Source organism: Lontra canadensis, unplaced genomic scaffold (assembly GCF_010015895.1).
Source record: "Lontra canadensis isolate GAN:19392208 unplaced genomic scaffold, GSC_riverotter_1.0 scaffold131, whole genome shotgun sequence".
Taxonomy (NCBI): Eukaryota; Metazoa; Chordata; class Mammalia; order Carnivora; family Mustelidae; genus Lontra; species Lontra canadensis.
Genome location: NW_022631125.1, coordinates 1,193,474 through 1,214,598, shown reverse-complemented (window position 1 = coordinate 1,214,598; position 21,125 = coordinate 1,193,474). Strand labels below are relative to the sequence as shown.

At 39.5% G+C, this 21,125-nt stretch overlaps 2 protein-coding genes across 14 annotated transcripts in view; one reads left to right on the top strand and one right to left on the bottom strand.

Annotated features, from left to right (window-relative positions):
* The window catches only part of CASK (calcium/calmodulin dependent serine protein kinase), a 354,889-nt gene that overhangs the window by 201,222 nt on the left and 132,542 nt on the right, over positions 1–21,125 (top strand). For all 13 annotated transcript variants that reach the window (XM_032842480.1, XM_032842489.1, XM_032842484.1 and 10 more), the window contains exon 6: positions 18,994–19,096. In XM_032842480.1, coding sequence (XP_032698371.1) covers positions 18,994–19,096 — 103 coding nt within the window. The remainder of the gene's footprint in view (positions 1–18,993; positions 19,097–21,125) is intronic.
* Positions 926–7,788, bottom strand: GPR34 (G protein-coupled receptor 34). Its single transcript, XM_032842494.1, has 3 exons — positions 7,705–7,788; positions 6,961–7,058; positions 926–2,701 (listed from the first exon to the last, which is right to left on the bottom strand). The coding sequence occupies exon 3, from the start codon at positions 2,620–2,622 to the stop codon at positions 1,459–1,461; it is 1,164 nt and encodes a 387-aa protein (XP_032698385.1). The 5' UTR covers positions 2,623–2,701; positions 6,961–7,058; positions 7,705–7,788; the 3' UTR covers positions 926–1,458.

Sequence of the window (21,125 nt, the reverse complement as noted above, 5' to 3'; positions counted from 1 at the left end):
TATTCACCAGATACCTATTGGCTGCCTGTGTGCCTTGAAGCACACTAAGTTCCCAGGAGCCCTTGCTAAATAAGAACCCTTTTTCTTAGAGCTTACTCTCCATTTAATTTTGAGCATACATGAAGATTTCAGAATTTGCTCCCTTTAATTCTAATCTATTAAGTTTTCTTTATTATAAAATATTGCAAACACTCAGCAATATGCCAAAAATAATATAATAAATACCCAAGTACTATCACACAGGTTTAACCGACTTAACATTTTGCCATGTTTGCTTCCGATCTCTCCAGCTGTAACCATATAACCCGAAGTTGGTTGTGTTATGTTGTGTATATTATGCACATTTTGTACCTTTATTGCATATCTATAGGTCCAGAAAGAATATGGTATTTCATGTGTTTTTGTATTTTACATAAATGATTTCATATGGTGTGTCAATCTTTTCCCGGCTGGGTTTTGGGGTGTTTATCTATTCAGCATTTTTTTGATAATTCTCCCATGTTGACACGTGCAGGTGTAGTTCATTTCATCAAAGCACTGTGTAATACTCCATTTTGTGAACAGTGTATTTCTCCATTCCTTTGCTGATGGATACCCAACTCAGATCGTTTCAATTGTTTGATATCATGACCCAACAGTTCACTGAGCATCATTATGTATAAGTTTTCTTGTAAACATGTTCGAGTGGTTCTGTCAGATGTATACCTAGTATCAGACGTGGTAGACCATAGGGTGTGCCTATTTTCAATTTTACTCTATCACAACATGGTCCAAGATGGCTGAGTCACTTCTAAATCTGTTTTAAGTAAGGCGTAGGTTCAAATCCTGTTGCTAGGCTATCAAATCTTAGCTCCTCTGTTGTTTGACTTTACTATACCATATTTAAATTATTTCTATTTGATCTAAACAGTGATAGATAATGGATGACTTCATTTTGTATTAGAATTTTATTATTTCATCTGTTATAAAGGTTTAGGCATAAATGAATACAGTAGCAAATTATACAGGCTTTTTCAATGACAAAGAACATACATTTTCTGACATTCTTGTCAGTCTGCCAATCATTTAACTTACTTTTAAATGCAGTTGAAATTAGTATTAAGTGCTTGAGTTTGAGTAACTACGTTAGTGACTTGAGAAACCGTGACATTTTAATTATTCTGTTGTTAAAACCATAAATTTCACTTAACTCTATGATCTGTGTTAAGAGTGTTAGCAAGCTAACAGCCTATTTTGAAAAGACATTACATACAGATTTAAAATATAGTGATGAGTATAAGCTTTTCTTTCCCTTGAAATAGTTTACAACTAAGCAAATGAAATATCACAAATAAGCAAAGAGCTTTGAACAGGTCTGAGCTTTGCAAATGCTAGAGCTTTGTTTCATAATTTTTAGTTCTGTAAGGAATTAAGAGGTTGTATTTTCTCATCCTTTTTAATGTGTTTCCCTTAAGTGCTTTAAGCAGTAGACTGAATTTTAGCTGTGGCAGATGTATCATGCAGAGAGTATCCTGGCTTAAATTCTGAAGTGCTCTCACTCCTGCTCGCTTCCCCTTGAAATCGTCTAGAAATAAGTTGGCACATTATTTTGCGGATGTTACTGGACATCAGGAAATACATGACTGGATCTAAGCAGCTATTGAAAGATGAGAAAACCAACATGATCTCATTGGTTTTGTGAATGATTTCCTTCCAATAGCAAGACGGGCTATTTAGCTGTGAAGATATATAGACAAATCGGAAGGCATGATAGGGAACAAAACATACAGTAAAAATGATAAGTACGATAAAGGAATTCCGGGCTGTTTTGGCATATTTACCAGAATTGGGAAATTTTGACCTCCTTTTGGAAATCCTCAGTAGATTCTTGCCGATCTTAATATATGAAAGGATTATTAGTAAGAAAATTAGCCAGAACATTACCACAAGAACGTAATTAAAAATTGCTTCTCCTTTGGCATTATGCTTCTCTCTGTAATGGAAACACACTGTGGAATTATGATTTCCTTTAAGGGTTAAGGTAATCATAGCTAAAAATCCAGCAAGAGCAACTGTCCATACTGTACAGCAAACGTAAATACTTTGTTTGGTTGTTACCGCCCTCCGCTGTTGTATAGACCGATTAATTTTTATGTAGCGATCCAAACTGATAAATCCAAGCAAAATAATGCTAATGTACATGTTCGTATAAAATAGTGTTCCCACAACCTTGCAAAGGATCACACCGAGTGTCCACTGGTTCCCGTTAATGTGATACATTATTCGGAAAGGCAGGCAGAAGATCAGTAAGAGATCTGCAATAGCTACATTCAGTAGGTAAATCTGTATGGAATTTCTTTTGCGGTGGATACCCAGAAATACATAGAGGGCAATTATGTTTCCAACCAGTCCCACGATGAAAATAACAGAGTAGGATATTGTTAACAGGCTGGAGAGTAGTTTCTCATCCATGGGGCAGGTACCATTTGGAGTAGCAGTAATATCAGGTTGATTAGGACTGCTTGGGTCTCCTGAGTGGTTCAGCCCTTGGATGCTATGACTGGCCATAAAGCTGTCTTTCTGGGAGGAGGAAGGCCAGCTGCCGGTTGAAACACTCATCGTCGTTACCATGTGACTTCTCATTGTCCGGTGTAGGGATCAAAAAGCAGAGGTGCTCAATGACATGCTCCTTGTGTGTAGCTTTTATGTCTTCAGATTTTTCCTGCAACAGAATGCAGCATCAAGTCATTTGTCATTTTAATAGCAGTCGCTTTAACTCAAAGCCCAAATAATCCATGATTGATTTTTAGACGTGAGAAACTTTGACTATCTACACTACGTATGTAGCAGCATTACGATATCACAAAACAAGCAGTAAATGTAGGAGAGTCTTAGGGAATGTCCTGCTCTAACTTTTCCTATGGCTGCAGTATACATTCAAGGTTTATTTCACTTTCCACAGGGAGTTTTTTATAGGAATAGAGACGGAGGTGAAGAGAAGTGACAGCTCACATTGCTCAAAGATAAGGGACATCCCTAAGGTAGTTACAGCCATGAGTGAGCTGGGCCCACTGCTGACCGCTGCCCAGCTTCTTGCCCTGACGCCTTCCCTTGGATATAGCGTTCATTCATTTTGACAAGGGTTACCACATAGCATAAGACAGATAAACTGTGGCAGTCTTCCATTCCAAGATATAAATAGGAAAGAGTCCTCAATCTCTTCCTTTGCAACCTAAGACTGAGTTGAGCGTATTAAAATCATTTGCCTGTGGGGCAGGCAGACCAAGAGAGCAGAGCACCTGCCTCCTTAGGCAGACTTGTTGTAACACTGCAACAGGAGAGCAAAGTAGCCAAACAAAACCAAGTCAGGTGGCAACAGCCACCAGTTGGGCCAGGCAGTCTCCTGACCTAGAAATCTAGAGTGATAGTGAGATGGAAAACAGGATGTACATTCCAGGATTTTGAAATAAGTAACTGCAGCTTACTGTGCCCTGTGTTAGGTGACTGTTGCTAGAACCTTGTAAGAGATAGAGTGTGGATTCCACTTGTTCGTGGCAACAGAGAATGTTAACAATGCTACCTGTTCTTGGCCTTTTCCTGGGCATTGATTGCTATGAAGAACTCAGCCTGGGAGGCCATCCTGAGGAGCAAGAAGACATGAAGAGAAGGTTCCAGGAGGTCTCATCCCCTTCCTTTCTTAGAGCGACTGCCCCATTTCTCTACAGCGGCATCTTAGCAGATGTAACATAAAGATGTTCAGAGCAAGGTTACCAAAATCAGACCTAACTCTGTGACCTTGATCAAACCAATTAATCTTTTCTAAGCCTTCATTTTCTTATCTGTAGAAATGCACAATGTGTATGAAGAACTTAACCCTAGCACATAAAAGTGCTCCATGAAAATTAGCTTTAAAAAAAAAAACACCTTTGGACTAATCTCACTTTAGTAAATATTTCACACCTGGCTAAATACTACATGGAAAACAAAGGTGACCAAGACCACGTTCCTGCTGTCAGTAAACGTTTTTGTAGGCATGTGCATTCAGATTCTGAATGCTATCATGTAAAGTGGATTTGAATTACAGTAACTTCTTGATGTGGCATGATACACAGAGAAAAAAAACATTTGAAAGAACTTATCTTTTCTTAAAAGTCTGTCTATAATTTGATCGAGAAGAAACCATGCCATTGAGGGTAAAATTCCACTTTAAAATATTGTCAAAGAGGGAAAATTGATTCCAGGGAAGAGGAACCAACTGGTAAAGAGGAAGTTATGTAATCCCTGGTGAGGGCCTGTCTGCAGAGTTCAGGTCTGTCCTGTGTCTCAACTGTAGGAAGACCGATGTCGGCGATGTTTATAGAAACTTACAGGCATGTTTCTGGTGATCTGAGATTCTAAAAGGAAAGGGCCATCTAGGAAGAATGGCGGGCTGCCAAAAAATGAAGCTGATAAGTGCGATCTAGATAACCAGGAAGAGGGAAAGGGTGCCTGAAGGAGGGATTTGCATTGTGTGGTTACATGGGGAGCTTGCAGAAGCTCAGGTAGAAACCTCTCATTGCCCCCCAATGAAGAGGAACTTAATGGCAAGTGATAGGATTTTGAGAGCTCAGACAGCCAAAACGACTATGAGAACTCCTCTGTAAGTAGTTCTTTTGGTTTGGGTTGGGTTTTTTTCCTCCTCCTGTGCTGTATTTTAAACCCCATTAGGGTTCAGAACCAAGTCCTTTTTGTTTGCCTCTCAGCCCAATAAATATTATTGAATAAAAGAGGGAATTTAGTAGAAAAGTAGGTGAAGTTGTACATGAGGATCTCAAAATCAGCTGTTCAAGCACAGGAGGGGCTTGAGCTGCAGTAAGAAATGAATTTGCAATTGACTGTGGTTGCTGTGTTGGTAGCGTTCTGTGGCTGCAGCAAGAACCAACCCCCTTCTTTGGCTGAATTCGTAGACACAGAGTGCCTTAGATGAAGACCATTACTACTAATCTGAGGGGTGTTACTGCCACTCCCAAGCTGGGAGGACCTCTGGGCCTCACCTGGAATGCAGTGTTTCATCCTAACAGCACATGTGGAAACAGGCACAGAACAAAAGGGGGAGAAAAGCCCAAATCTTGTCATACGAGCAAGCTGAAGGAAACAAGCACCCAATTCTGGAAATGGGAACACTTTACAGAGCCACAGAGAAAAGAATTTCACCTTGTGATCTGTGTTTTCAGAAAGCAGAACAAGGACTAGTGACTGGAAACTGCAGAGACAGATGTGGCCTCCTATTAAGGAAATGCTGTTTTAGAATGAAACAGGCTATCTTGGGAGGCAATAGGGGTCTTAGCCCCAGACATCTCGAGACAGCCACTGATTGGGTGCTTTGTAGAAGAGACTCTCAGTGCCTCTCAGTCCCGGCTGCTTATTAGAATCCTTTTGAGGGCTTTTTAAGGGTATCCATGCCTGGCTCCAACCCCAGATCTCCTGATTTAATTGGTCTGCAGCGGGCTCCAGGCAGTGGTTTCCTTTAAAAGCTCCTCAGAGGATTCTAATCTGCAGCCAGAATTGAACCCTTGAGCTAGATGGCTGGACCACTAACTAATATTTATTTAGCAGTTGCCATGTACTGGACAGTGTGTTAAGCACATTGATATTACTTCATTTGCATAATCCTCATTGTAACCTTGTGAGGTAAGTATTCCAAAAGAGGTAATGAGAGATCAAGAGGTTGCCAACTTTACCTGTGACCGTGCAGCTCTTAAATGGCATTCCCAGAGCTGGAACTCAGATCTGCCTATGATCCTTTTCGCTAAACCTCACTCCTCCTAATCACATAGGATCAGCATTTTCTTTTTTAATGCTGAGTCCTGTCAGCAGTATCTAGATATGGTTCCTTTAACATTATCCACATTAATGATTTTTTAAAAGATTTTATTTTTAAGTAATCTATGTTCAATGTGGGGGCTCAAACTCACAACCTCGAGATCAAGAGTCACATGCTCTACCGACTGAGCCAGCCAGGTGCCCCTCACAGCGGCAATTTTAAGAAGAGATTGATTATACCTTCTAGCTTTACTTCTTTGGAAAAAGGTCTTACTCTTCTCATTTGCTCTGTCCATTTTAGTAAGTAAAGAAGTCTAGCATTTACAGTATCACAAATCATTCATCAGAATGTTCAGCAGATCTCCCAGAGCGTATCTTTTCAAACTTAACTTCTAGGTCTGAAAGCCATCATCAAGAGATTTCTAGAAAGCCATCATCAAGATATTTCTACAAAGCACATATCCTGAAACCATTTGCTCCAGCTTCAATCTGCCAATAAAATAAATTAGTAATAGTTGGACAGGGTTGCCAATAGACCTTTCTGGTTTTGCTCTATTTGTAAGCTTAAAGAAAATAAAGCAAAAGCAATGCATTTGTTTAAATAGTAACGGTGGCCATCATTTAGAGCCATGTATTATATGACTAGTGTCCAGTCATTTATTAACAAATTAACAGATTACATTCTGTTTTACACTTAATGGCTGATTTTCACCTTCTTTACAATGTGTCACTCACTCACTGTTCTTTAAGGCCATTTATTGATGTTTTAAAAACTACCCATTTAAGAATGGCCAATGAGAACAAGAAACAAACCACTATATTTGCACAGGGGACAAATTTCCCAGTGGGTGTTACTTGTGACTTGTGTGCTATATTGACATCGTCACAATGGTTTTCTGAGAGTAGATGGTGAAAGTTTTTGGGTTTTTTTTTAAGGTTGTTACTTGACAAATCCTCATGCTTGTCCCACTGTGTTAGTGTTGCGTTGTACCCAGCACCACCACCCCCCTGGCCAGTAGTTGCCAACTGGCTGATGTCTGTAGACATGTAGAAGCCTCAGCTTCTGTAGTGGAGGCCAGCGCCCAACACATTCTACTGTGGCCTCCAAAGAGTCCAAGGTTTTAAATGCATTCTGGGTATGTTTGTGAAAACATCACATTGCTATGTGAAAATACATACCTATTTGGCAGTAATGGCAATGGCAGCAACCTTTCACTGTAGTTTGACTTGCTGGCCACTGAGTCATTCAGGCCATGCTTCAAAGGTCACATTAATTGCTGCATACAGAATCACAATTGGAAGCACGTTACTGTGGAAATAATACTATTACTAGTTCATTACGTTTTGTTATAAACTTAACTGTGTCTGAAAAAGCATTTGGAAACATTTCAGTTGAAGTAACTACCACGTATTTTGCTTTTTTTTTCCTAATATTCACCTCATTTACTTCAGAAACACCCAACTTAAAATTTAATTCATCTGGCAATTACCATAAAATAGTAACAATACAATAAAGCACAACTGGTGCAAATAGGGAAACAGCAAAACAATAAAGTTAGTAAGTGATCATTTATAATACATTGGAGATAAAATTCATTGCATATGAAAATAACTCTTAATGGGTTCAAGTGGCCCTGCAAGTCTTTATGGCAATATACAAAAGACAGCATAAGCAACGTGACAATATTGATAATACGAGCTTCAGTACCCGCAGTGACCTACAGTACTTCCAGTAACTAAGAGGACAGCTTCATTTTAAGTCAAATCAAGGCAGAGAGGTCTCATTCAAGCAGTTGATTCAGGTCTCTAAAAAGCAAAGCGCTGCTAGTCACCAAAAAGCAAGTTTCACTTTTAGTATTCAGACAATCAAATTTTAACTGAAATAATGGGTCATTTGTAGAGTTGAAATCAAGGAGTACTCACAGGTCAGGCTCTCTTGCAGTAGAAGGAGCAGAACCCCAAGCTTCCCTAAACACAGAGACTTGTCTTTGTATGTCAGCTGGGCTCCTCCATCCGGTCGTGGTACAATTGGTTGAGGTTGCCTTTTTTTTATATTTGCATGTGGTAACAAGGTTTTTTTTTTTTTCCCCCTTTTCTTTCTTTCTTCAATATGCCATCCCTCCGATTCCTTGTGAAAATGTTCAGAAGCCCACTAGCATGCAGACATTTTATGTGTAAGCTCAGTCAACACTTAACCTTTAGAAAATCATTTCTATCTTCCATATGAATACCTTTCACCTTCACGATTGTGGGAGGTTTTCCGTTATCCCTCCCCCAAACAAAGAAGTTTTATAAATTGTAAGCAGAGTTATGCATTCTCTGTTTTTGCTAAGAAATGAGGCATAGTAAGCATTGAATATGTTTCTTTCAGGATTCATTTTAGAAATTAAGTTTTTCACATAAAATGGCATTCCTGTATTGAATTGTACTAACATCAGTAACAGATTATTAGATATTAGATATTAGAATTATTTTATTTCTGAGGGGGGTTTTTTTGAGTTTTTTTTGGGCTGTACGTTATTTTAGTAGATTTTCATGGATCCCTTTAAGACCTTGGATTTATTTTCTAAAACAATGTTACGGTCTTAGGACTAGATGAGATTTACGATGGTATTCTCCCCTTTTTATCACTACGATAAATTCTCCCAAGTAAACTGAAATCTCTGTTTTAAAGAAAATAATGAAGGGATTCTACAGTTTTTATTTTTAGTCCAGTATTTAATGACTGTCTGTCCATCTATGTAACTGCTGGCCCTGCAGTTTCATGGCATTTCCCTTTTTTCCTTGTCATCTGAAGTGAAAGATTAGTTTTTATCCTCCCCATAATTGTTACCCTGCAGCTTTGTTTACCCTAAACAGTATTTAACTCATTAGGCTTTATCTAACATTCTCATTATTTCTGGGTGCATTCACTCTTCTGAACTCATATTCTCCAGAGCTTTTGGTTTGTTATGAATATGACACATGGGACAAAATATTTTAAAATTGCTAGAATGAAAATACTTCGTAGCTCTTACTTCCCCTTAGAACTCCTGAGAAGGAAGAGGGTTTCTGTGTGGGTCTGGCAGGAATTTTGTGTGTGCGCGGTGTTTAAAAAAAAAAAAAAAAGAAAGAAAAAGAAAAAAACCCAATAGTATTAAACTTGCTTTCTTAACAATTTTCAAACTGTTCAGTACTATTAAGTATATTTATATTCTTGTGCAGCAGATCTTTGGAACTTTTTCATCATGCAAAAGTGAAACTCTACACTCACTGAACACTAATTCCATTTCCCTACCCTTGGCAGTTCCCTTTCTACTTGATATGATTTGGGCTATTGTAGATAATTCATTTGAGTGGAATCATATACTGTACTTCTCCCGCTGGCTTTTTTTTGTTGTTGAGCATAATATCCTCAAGGTTCACCCCATGTTACAGCATGTGACATGACTTCCTTCTTTTTAAGGCCACATAATGTTTCACTGTATGTATATGTATCACGTGTTCTTTCTCCATTCACCTGTCAATGGACATTTGGGTTGCTTCCACCCCTAGGCTGTTGGGAATAATGCTGTGATAAACAAGGCTGTGCAAATATATTTTGGTGCTTGTGACAGAGTTTTCTTTTTAATAACTAAATAGGTATTTATTAGCATTCTGTTTCACTAAATCTAAGTGTTTTTTATGTTATACCAGCTATTTTTCTACACCTTAGCCTCCATTTGCAAAATACTAATTCTGTTTTAATCTTCAGTGCTCTGGTGACCCTACTGTGACCAGATTTGAATATACATACAGTCCCCAACTTACAGTGGTTCAACTTACAATTTTTTGACTTTGCAATTATGCAGAAACAATATGCATTCAGTAGAAACCTCACTTCAAATTTTGGTCTCTTCCCAGGCAAGTGATAGGTGGCTTAATCCTCTTTCGTATTGGCTGGGCCATGGCAGTGAGCCACAGCTCCCAGTCAGCCACAGCATCATGAGTGTCTGCAACCAATATACGTTTAACCATTCTGTAGCTGTGCATCATTCTCTTTTTCACTCTGGATATAGTAGCCAATAAATTACCTGACATACTTAGCACTTTATTATAAAATACGCTTTGTGTCAGATGAGTTTGCCCACCTGGAGGCTAATGTAAGTATTCTGAGCATGTTTAAGGTGGGCTGGGCTAAGCTGTGACATTCGGGAGGCTTGATGTATTAAACTGCATCTTCAACTTACAGTATTTTCAACTTATGATGAATTTATCAGGGCATAACCCCATTGTAAGTTCAGGAAGCTCTGTAATCTTTCTCTGGTTCTTCCCTTTCATGAGCTTTTTCCTATTCATTCTGAGCTTTCTACATTCTGTCTCTCATTTTTTGCTCATTCTTTGCTCATTCTCATGTATCCTCTTCCTCCTTTGTTGGTATCTTAGCTCATCATTTATATAAAGAGGGAAGTAGAAAAGCATAAATAAATGGATACATTTGCCTGGCACCATCCATTACTGATATCACCATCCTCTCTCCATCTAAATCCCAATCCTGGTTAAATTTAGCTCATCACCTACTCTAGACCGGAACCCTGTTGGCTGAAATGAGGACGACTAGGTAACACCCAGTTGTGTTGATTATTCTCACTTAGCATTCATGACCACAGACCTCAAGTGAGCCTCAGCGCAGCCAGAAGTCCTGCTATATTTCCTTAGTCTGTTGGTTCTCAAAGCATAGCTCCCATGATCAACATCACTCAAGAACTTGTTGGAAATGCATGTTCTTGACCTTATCCCAGACCTTATGATCAGAAACTGGGGGCGGGGGGGAAGCCAGCAAATCCATATGATTCTGAGGCTGAAGTTTGAGAACCACTGTCTTAGTCAATCCATTGTCCCATTCTTTGAAAATATTTTTCCACACCTTCAAACTGTTCAAGTTGCCAACAACCCCCTCTCCTTCCCCATTCCTGCCTGAAGATCACTTTTATTTCAACGTAAATAGAAAACAAGTAGAAGAGAAGAGAACTTCCTCGTACTCCTACATCCCCATTTGCTTGCATCTACAGGTGCTCCCAGACCCCGCCTTCCTCACTGTCGCTGGGGCCAACCCCTCTCCCCCCACCTGCACACTATATCCTATCCTTTCTTTCTCCTGGGTCCTGTTTTCCTCTCCACGGGGTCTTTCCCATCGGCACACAAGTGTCTCTCTCTCTCTCAAAGACAAAACAAAAACAAACCTCCCTGAAAATCTCTAGATGCTGCTGTGGACCCGCCAATCATACTGTTACACGAAACTTTTGAATATCTGTATGTATTTTCTTATTTTCATAAAAGATAACAAACAATGGAAGGATAAACCCCAAAATAATAATACTTACAAAAGAGGAAGGAGAGAATAAGGGGAAGGAGAAGGTACAAAAGCTAGACCTCTCTGAATGAAATTTGTTTACAGTGTAGACTTTGGAATTATGTACGTTTTATTTTTTTAAAGATTTTATTTATTTATTTGAGGCAGAGCATGAGTAGGGCAGGTAGGGGCAGAGGGAGAGGGACAAGCGGACTCTCTGCTGAGCAGGGAGCCCGATGTGAGGCTCAATCCCAGGACCTGAGCCGAAGGCAGACACTTGACCGACTGAGCCACCCAGGCACCCATGTACATGTTTTATATAATCCAAACACCAAAAGTCAAAATCTAATTCAAACAAATTGGCCTCACTGGCTAACAAACTGAAAGCATAACCACAAAGAGAATTCTTTTAAATGACTTTAGTGTGGGTTTTGGGGTGCCTGGGTGGCCCTGTCGGTCAAAATGTGGAACTCTTGATTTCACCTCAGGTCAGGATCTCGGGTTTGTGAGATGGAGTCCCACATTGGACTCCACACTCAACATGGAGTCCGCTTGAGAGTCTTTCCCTCTCCCTCTACCCCTCCCCCCACTCACGCTTTCTCTCTCTCTTAAATAAATAAATAAAATATTTTAAAAAATAAGGTGGGGTTGTTGTTTTCTTTCTTTTTTTTTTTTTTTTTTACATATTTTAGACTTAGAGAAAAGTTCCGATAGTAATACAAAGAATTTCCATCGCCTTTCACTCATTCCCCATGTTAACATTTTTCTATGTTGGTTTTATCTTTCTCAGTTTTTCACTCTTCTCTCTTTGTCCATCTATATAGTTCCTAAAAATAAGGAATTCTCTAAATAGCCATAGTAAAATGATCAAAATCAGGAAATTTATGTAATCTACAGACCTTGTCCCAATTTCATCAAGTGTCCTAATAAAAACAAGATTATATATCGCATTTTAGCTGTTCAGTCTTTTCTGTCTCTTTTGATCCCTTTCATCTGAAACAGTATTTGAAGAATATGGGCATGGGCCCAGTACTCTCTAGAATGCCCTTCAGTTTGGGTTGGTCTGATGTTTCCTCACGATTCGATGCAGTTATGTCCTTTGACACGAATACCACAGAGTGTTGCTGAGTGCTTGTCAGTGAGGGAAGCACGTGCTCTTAATTAGTCCCACTATTAGTAGTAGTAACTTTGATAGGAGTGTCTGCCAGGTTGCTTCTCTGGAAAATTACTATTTAACTTTTGTAGCTAATAAATATCCTCTGGGGAGTTACTCTGAGATTATACAAATATCCTGTCACTGTTCAGACTTTTACCCACTAGTAACTACCTTTTGATGGTTCTCACTTGCATCCGTTATCATGATGATAACTGCCAAATGATGATTTCTAGTGCCAGAATTTCTTTTACATTAATTAATTGGTTTTATACTTACATGAAAGTTTCTCCTTCTCTCTGTTCATTTACTTATTTACATCAGCACAGACTCATGAATTCTTACTTTATTCAATAGCAAAACAGTAATTTGACTGGACATCCTGGTTAGGATATATCATAAGAACAAAAAGAACCCCAAAAAAATCTTAAACAGCATACGGTGGTTTTGTTGTTACTTGTAATGTAGGTACTTTTATACACACACCCTAGGGGATAAAGCAAATGAGTAATTATCTTAATATCATTAGGTACCAATATTACTTGACAAAATCAAAGAAGTCAAGTAAAAACTCTATTTTAAAAAAACTATATATTAGTATGAATTGATTTTTCTCCTTCTAAAAAATACATTTTTTTTTAGCTCTGTCCACTGAAAAGTCAAAGCAGGGATAACCCAGTAATGATAGCATACCTAATGCATATATTGTGAATTTAAATACTATTTCCCACTAAACAGAAATGAGAGTGCATGGAGAAATGGTTGGTTCCAGATCTGGGGCAAGAAATGCACAAGACAAACCTCGGACATCTTCTGCCTAAAAGCAAGGAACTTCGCAGACCTTTAGAGTCTCACAAAAGGGCATGAGAGCTGACTTAAAGGAGCTCCTGCTGGCTGGAAAATGGGATAATTTGAGCATCAAAATGAATAATGGCTATAATTGGTTAAATGTATCAAACATATAAAAACCTATAAATTCACAATAGTACCTAAAAAACCCTTCATTGATCACCTTTGGAGGTTACCTGGCAACCAACTTATTATTCTGGAAATCGTTCATGGCAGCTTTATTCATAATAACCCCAAACTAGACACAGCCCAAATCTCTCTCAATAGGAGAATGGACAAACTGTGATATATTCATACAAGGGAATATTTACTCAGCAATAAAAGAAATGAACCACTGATCACAACAAAATGGATGAATCTCAGAAACAGGCTGAGTGAGAGAAGCCTTACATAAAAGAGTACATACTATATGGCTTTGTATATATGCAGTTCTAGTATAAGCAAAACAAACTTATTTTTTTCAGAATAAGCAAATAACAGAATAGTCATTTGCACTGGGGGTGTGGCAGCAGAGATTGAGTGGTAAGAGGGCAAGGGAGATTTCTGGGATGATAACATCTTGATAGGGATACAGGTTACACAGTTCTATGCTAGCTGTCAAAATTCTCCAGGGGTACTCTTAAGATTTATGCATTTCAAAGCATGTAAATTTTACCTTAAACATAATTTTAAATATTAAACTCAAGGGGCACCTGGATGGCTCAGTTGGTTAAGCATCTGGCTCTTTTTTTTTTTTTTTTTTTAGAGATCACAAGTAGGCAGAGAGGCAGGCTCCCTGCCAAGCAGAGAGTCGGATGCAGGGCTCGATCCCAGGACCCTGGGATCATGACCTGAGTCAAAGGCAGAGGCTTTAACCCACTGAGCCACCCAGCCGCCCAAGCATCTGCCTCTTGATTTTTGACTCTTGATTTTGGCTCAGGTCATGATTTCAGGGTCATGAGATCGGGCCCCACATTAGGCTCCACACTTCGAGTGTGGAGTCTGCTTAAGATTCTCTCTCTGCCCCTCCATCCCCACCCAACATGTGCACTTGCTCTTTAAAAAAAAAAAATATTAAACTCTAATGACATGTGCTGAATTAGAGTGAAAAGATGGACTGATGGTTGGATAGAGGAATGAATAGATAGATAGTTGATAAAACAAATGTAGCAAAATGTTCATTGTAGAATCTATGTGATGAGTATGTGGCTATTTACAATTCTTTCGGTTCTCTGGTTTTGATAGTCTTCATAATAAAATATTGGGGAAAAACCTCCCATTTGTAACCCCTAGTTATGGAGCTGGGCATCACTGGCTGCTAAAATCATGGAAGAAAAGCCAGTGGTGAACATTGTAAAGATGGATCAAGGCAGACAATACCTGACCTATCCTGTCACTAAAAGTAGGACAACCAGACATCATGTTCTTCCTGATGTGCTACAAAAAACTAAAGTATTAGCATTAAAAAATCTAAAATTGAATGTGAATCTAATCAAGCTTCTAGATCTAACTACCAATTTACAAAAAACACAGGAACATATTAAATGACACCATGTAGGTCCTATTAGCCAAGGTCAGATAGTAGGAGATTCCACAGGAGAAATTAGCTAGTATCTTAGTGAATCAATGGCATGAATGTTTTTTAAAAAGGTAAGAGGAGGATATGGTATAGAGTCAAGAGGTGTGAGACCTATGACCATCAAATGCAATGTATGGACCTTAAATACCATTTTGAACTAACCAACTATAAAAAACAACAACAACAACAAAAAGTCTTTGAGATAGGGAAAATTGAATGTGGTTTGGTATTAGGTGATTTTAAAGAATTGTTCATTGTATTGGATGTGATAATACGGTTATTTTCTCAAGTCATCCGTTATAAATACTGAACAAATAACAGGTGAAATGATACTTGGTTTAAAAGACTTAAGCAACAAAAAAACAATGGGGATAGGTGAAGCAAGAACAGCAGAATGTCAATAACTATTAAAGCTGGGAAATGGAGTGTGGCACCTGGGTGGCTCAGTCAGTTAAGCATCTGCCTTTGGCCCAGGTCATGATCCCAGGGTCCTGGAATCAAGCCCTGAGTTGGGCTCCCTGCTCAGCGGGGAGCCTGCTTCTCTCTCTCTCTCTCTCTCCCTCTCTCTCAAATAAATAAAATATTTTAAAAAGGTACTCAGAGGTTTAATAATCTGTTTTCTCTAATTGCAAATACTAAAAAGTTTTTAAAAGGAAACTTCCTTAAAGAATAAATGAAACAGGGGCAACTGGGTGGTTCAGTGGGTTAAAACCTCTGCCTTCAGCTCAGGTCATGATCCCAGAGTCCTGGGATCGAGCTCCATATCGGGCTCTCTGCTCAGTAGGGAGCCTGCTTCCTCCTCTCTCTCTCTCCCTCCCTGTCTGCCTGCCTCTCTGCCTAATTGTGATCTCTATCAAATAAATAAATAATATCTTTTAAAAAAAAGAATAAATGAAACAAGATGGGATCAGGAGGGAGACAAACCATAAGAGACTCTTAATCTCACAAAACAAACTGAGGGTTGCCGGGGGGAGGGGGGTCAGGAGAGGGTGGTTGGGTGATGGACATTGGGGAGGGTAGGTGTTATGGTGAGTGCTGTGAAGTGCATAAACCTGGCGATTCACAGACCTGTACCCCTGGGGCTAATAATACATTATATGTTTATTAAAAAATAAAAAAATTTAAAAGGAAACTTCCTTGGCCTCTCATTCTCTTTTAGCTACATCCCATTCCCATCTCTCTGTTCCTGGTACAGTAAAGTTTTGAAAGATACCTGAATTTACTATCTCCACATAATCTCTTCCCATTTTCTTGAACCCTGTGCAGTGGAGATTTTTGTCAGTATCATCCCACCATAACCCCTCTTATCCAGATCATCAGGGACTTCCAGGTTGCCAGATCTAATGGTCGGTTCTCAGCTCTCATCTTAAATGGCCTCTCACTAGCATTTTAGGACACCACACTACTCTGATTTCCTTCCTGCTTCACTGTCTAGGCATTCTCTTTCCTTTGCTAGATTGTTGTTATCTTCCTGACCTCAAACATTGCTGTGTACCAAATCTCATTCCTCCGACCTCTTTTCTTTTTTTTTTAAGATTTCTAAAATTTATTCATTTGAGATAGAGATAGAGAGAATGAGCAGGGGAGAGAGGCAGAGGGAGAGGGAAAAGCAGAAGCATACTCCCCACTGAGCCAGGAGCTGGACGTGAGGTTCTATCCCAGGACCCAGAGACCATAACTTGAGTAGAAGGCAGACACTTAACCATCTGAGCCACCCAGGCACCTCCCTCTTCTCTTTTCTACTGGTAGTCACTCCCTGAGTGATTTCACTGTAAACACTGTGTGCTATTGATCCCAAATTTACATCTCTAATTCCAGCCTTCCCTCTCCCACCTCTTAAGATCTCACACTCAATTTGTACAAAACCAAATACTTGATGCCTCTTATGAAGTCTTCTTCTGTGTTCCCAGTTTTAGTAAACGGCATCTTCATTTTCATTCAGTCGCTCAGAACAGAAACCTAGTTGTCACACTTACCATCTTCTCTCACACCCCATATCCAGCAGCAGCTCCTGTCAGCCTAACCTTTAGAACTTGAACTTGACCACTTCTTGCCATCACCACTTCTGTCATGCTAGACTAATTCAAATCCCCATCTTCTCTTGCCTGGACAACCACAGTATCCTCCTACCTGGTATCTTCTCTTCCACTCTCATGCCCTTGCAATCTCTTCTCCACACAACAGCCCAAGTGATTCTTTCAAAACCTGAGATCGCTCATAAAGCTCCCCAGCTCACAGCTTTCCAGTGGTTTCCCATCTCGCTTGGCATAAAACCCAGTGTTCTGGCCATGGCTTCAAGCCCCAGACCATAGAGCCTTTGATCATGTGGATCACATTTCTTACCACTCTTCCCCTTGCTCATTTTTCCCCCAACACACTGGCTTCCTTACTCTTCTCCAAACACACCAGCCCTCCTCATGCTTCTAGGCCTTTGTACTTACTATCCTGGAAACCTGCTTCCACATGACCCGTGTTGCCCCTTCATTCTGGTCAAAGTTCAAGTATTACCAGATCCTTCTTCTCCAGCCCGATCCCCTTACTAAAGGGCAGCTCCTTGGTGTCCAGACCCATACCATTGACCACCAGCTTTTACCTCGTAGCACTTAACACTACCCAGTCTCTCATATTCATTTATACATATTGGTTTCTTTCAGTTTCTATCCTCCAATTTTACGACTTAAGGATTTATTGAGAATGAGAGAATCCACACTCTGATGAGAATTACATAAATCTCAATGTAACCATAACTTAAGAATGAATATAGTCAACAAACTCTAAAGGGTATACTTTGGAATTATGATTTAAGCTTCTACTTCTCCTTAATAAGGTGACAGAACTGACAAGGAGGCCGTATCTAGCTTTAGTTTGTAGTTTCTTCTCCTACATCATGCCCTTCCTTTGCTAGGCATGTTCATCTGCTGCACCCCCACACTAGAATCGTGCTAGGACTATCACTGTCTTCTTCTGGTCTGTTGTCATCCATCTCTGAACCAACTGAAAGTCCTTAAGGAGAGCAGGCTCTGTCCATTGCTTTCTGCAGAGCTTGGCTTGCTCTCCCATAAGCCCTACTGGCTACTTTGTGTCTTGCTGCAGTGCACTCCCCATTCATGTACACTTGCCTTCCCCCTCCTCTGTTTCTCTCTCGCTCACTCGCTCTCTCTCTCTCTCACACACACATTTATATTTAAGGGCTCATCTTTTTTTGTGCTAGAGCCTCTATTATAAGGTCTTTAAATGTCTTTGGATGAAAAGAATAATAACTTCCAGAGTAGAACCCTGCTGTCTTCATTGAGCAGACTGAGGATCCCTCCCACTTTTCTGTATCGTCAGACATCTCTCTGGGTGCATCAGTTCAGAGCTTTGGATTTGGGGGGTAGGGGGCCACTATCATACAGGCTAAACCTGAGCTAAAACTGTGTCATGTTATAAATGAACAAGTATGGGAAAGAACAAAAATACTATTCTCTTCCATGCCCAAAGAAGCTCGCTTTTTTTTTTTCACAAACCCATATTTTAAAAGCAGGTCATATGTGATATCAGTCATATTGGGGAGTGTAGTATTTGAGCAGAGACCAAAGGTCTGCACAGTTCAGTGCTTTCCTGAGACCAGGTCCTACAGAGAAACTCTCATTGTGACCATGAGGCAGATGATTCTTAGGGAGCCCTGGTCACACAGCTACTCCTTGGGAAGAATGCTTTGCCTTGGACCAGAGGCTAGCCAAGTCATCACCTCTCTCCCTTCCCATTCCCACAAAGACAAAGGGCAGGTCCAGAGAAAAGACATGTCCAGGGAGAACATTGAATTCCCTGGGAGCCAGGTTCAATTAAAGTCATTAAATCTGGCTCTTCTTACTTAGGGATGGAATGAATAAAAAAAAGCAAGAGGATGGTGGGAGGGTAGGCAAAGAACGAGCCAAGGACTAAGATACAGTGGCTCTGTAGGTAAAGTCAGAGGTCTCAAGAAACATTTTGGCAAGAGGTGTAAAAAATATTTTTCCTTAAATGTAGACTATCACTCAAAAAAAAAAAGAGAGAATATTGCTTGAAAAGTTAGAAAATCCATCTGCCATACTTTAACATGCTTGCTTCCTGAGTAATTCTTAGCACCATACCTAATCTTAGAAGGAAATAATTCCTGAAAAACATTGGATAAAACAGGTAAGTCTTTGGAGAAATCAACCAGAAGTGAGAATAGCACAAATAATTCAAGCATCCAAAATAATTGCAGGAGTTTTTAATGTATTACTGCACGGTCATGTTATTCAGTTTTGTGTAAATTGAATTGCTCATCTCCAATTAATCCTTATCTTTGGTTTATTGTTTTTCTGTTTTTCTTTCCAGCCCCACTGTGTTCTCCTCGCCTCAAAGGAAAACTCAGCACCTGTAAAACTTGGGGGCTTTGGGGTAGCTATTCAATTAGGGGAGTCTGGACTTGTAGCTGGAGGTAAGAACATTTTTTAAAACATTTCCTTCAAAACCTGGTCACTTTCAGCCCAGTGTAAGACTTTCAAACTAAATATTAGCCCATCCTCAGTGTTTCGTACCAATTCCATCTCCCCAAACTCCCCCCGCCAAGAAAGTACTATCACAGTTTTGAATTTAATAACTGTAATTATGACTAGAATTTTAGTACCTTAAGAATATGGGGCGCCTGGGTGGCTCAGTGGGTTAAGCCTCTGCCTTTGGCCCAGGTCATGATCTCAGGGTCCTGGGATAGAGTCCCGCATCGGGCTCTCTGCTCAGCAGGGAGACTGTCTCCACCTCTCTATCTGCCTGCCTCTCTCTGTGTCAAATAAATAAATAAAATCTTAAAAAAAAAAAAAAAAGAATAGACTCTGTGCTTATACTCTTTGTATTCCTACCACTTAGCAAAGAAGTGACCCTGCATACAGAGATTAAAACAGTGTTGGAAAAAGGTGTTATCTGGGGCAAAGCGACTTCTAAGGTTGAACTGGCCAGGGGCACCTGGCGGGCTCCGTCAGTGAAGCACACAGCTCTTGATCGTGGGGTTGTGAGTTCAAGCCCCTCATTGAGCATAAAACTTACTTAAAAATAAATAAAGTTGAACTGGCCAAATGAAGTCCATTTTAAAACATGTAGATTAACCACTTTCAGGTTTACATTAGCGGTTAGTGTTTAATTTCATAGTGTTTTCCTCTTTTTATTTGTGAAAGAGTCCTGACCAAGCCATCAATCTGTGTATCTGGGAAGAGCAAGCAGATGTAAATGCAGACTGATTTTTATTATTAGCCAAAGCAAAACATAATTAGAAAACTCCCCTGCCAGAAAAAAGAAGTAGAAAAGTTAAAAATAGAAATTCTCTCCAGTAGCATGCAGAGGTGGATGCTAATTCCAGATTCAAGAATTTGGGTTTTTATTTATTCTCTTCGATAGACTCCAGCTCACAATGCTGCCCTGTTTTTAGTTCTGTTCCTTAGTTTTGCAAGTGACTTAGTTCTCTAGTCTACAGATTATCAGTCTTCTAGTCAATGCCTTCAATTTTCCATCTCCAGATACTGCCAGCCTTCACAAAGAGGAAAATATAAAAAATTCCTGCAGAACATATTTGAACCTGTCATCCTCCATGAATACTTACATTAAGTTCAAATACCTGACAAATGATAAATATCAAAACAACAATCCATTACACAGGATATTTCATTTAATTTGATACACTATTATTAACACATCAAAGCAACATTAACATAGACCATCTTCTGAAAAATGAGCCAGGAGTCAGAGTTGTATTCTTAAAATTGTTATTTCATCACATTGCCCTCTAAAATTATGTTTAGATTTTCTTCTAATTTTGCATCTTTTCAAGCTAATAATTTCCAATAATATGAAGAATTGCAAGTTCAGTATAGCTTTAAAAACTGATTTTTTTTTCCCTAATTGAAAACTTCCATCTGTGATTAGGACTGATCATAGGATCAGGTAGTAGCACATCATTTAATCATAGAATCACTGAGTCTGGAGCGCTTAGGTGGCTCAGTTGTTAAGCATCTGCCTTCGGCTCAGCTCATGATCGCAGGGTCCTGGGACCCAGTTCTGCATTGGGCTCCCTGCTCAGCAGGAAGCCTGCTTCTCCCTCTCCTATTCCCACTGCTTGTGTTCCCTCTCTCACTGTCTCTCTTTCTGTCAAATAAATAAAATCTTTAGAAAAAAAAAATCACCGAATCTCAGGATTCCAAGGGGGCCTTAACTTCCCCAGTCTTAAAACCAATGATCACATTTCCTTTATAAAATTCCCAGCAAAAAGCTGAGCTCAAGTTTAATTCCCCACATAGCAAAGAATTCACTGTGTTCCAGGACTGTATTTACATTTTTAGAAAGCTCCTTAAGTACTGAAACACTCATCTTCACATTGAACAGAAATCTGTCGTCTTATCACTTCCACCCAGTGGTGCTAATTGTGACTTTTGGAGCCACGCTGAAGAATTTTAATCCTTCCAGATGATAACCATTCAATG

What these genes read in the sequence shown, in the direction of transcription:
- GPR34 (XM_032842494.1), bottom strand. Translation starts at nt 2,622, where the DNA reads ATGAGAAGTCACATGGTAACGACGATGAGTGTTTCAACCGGCAGCTGG.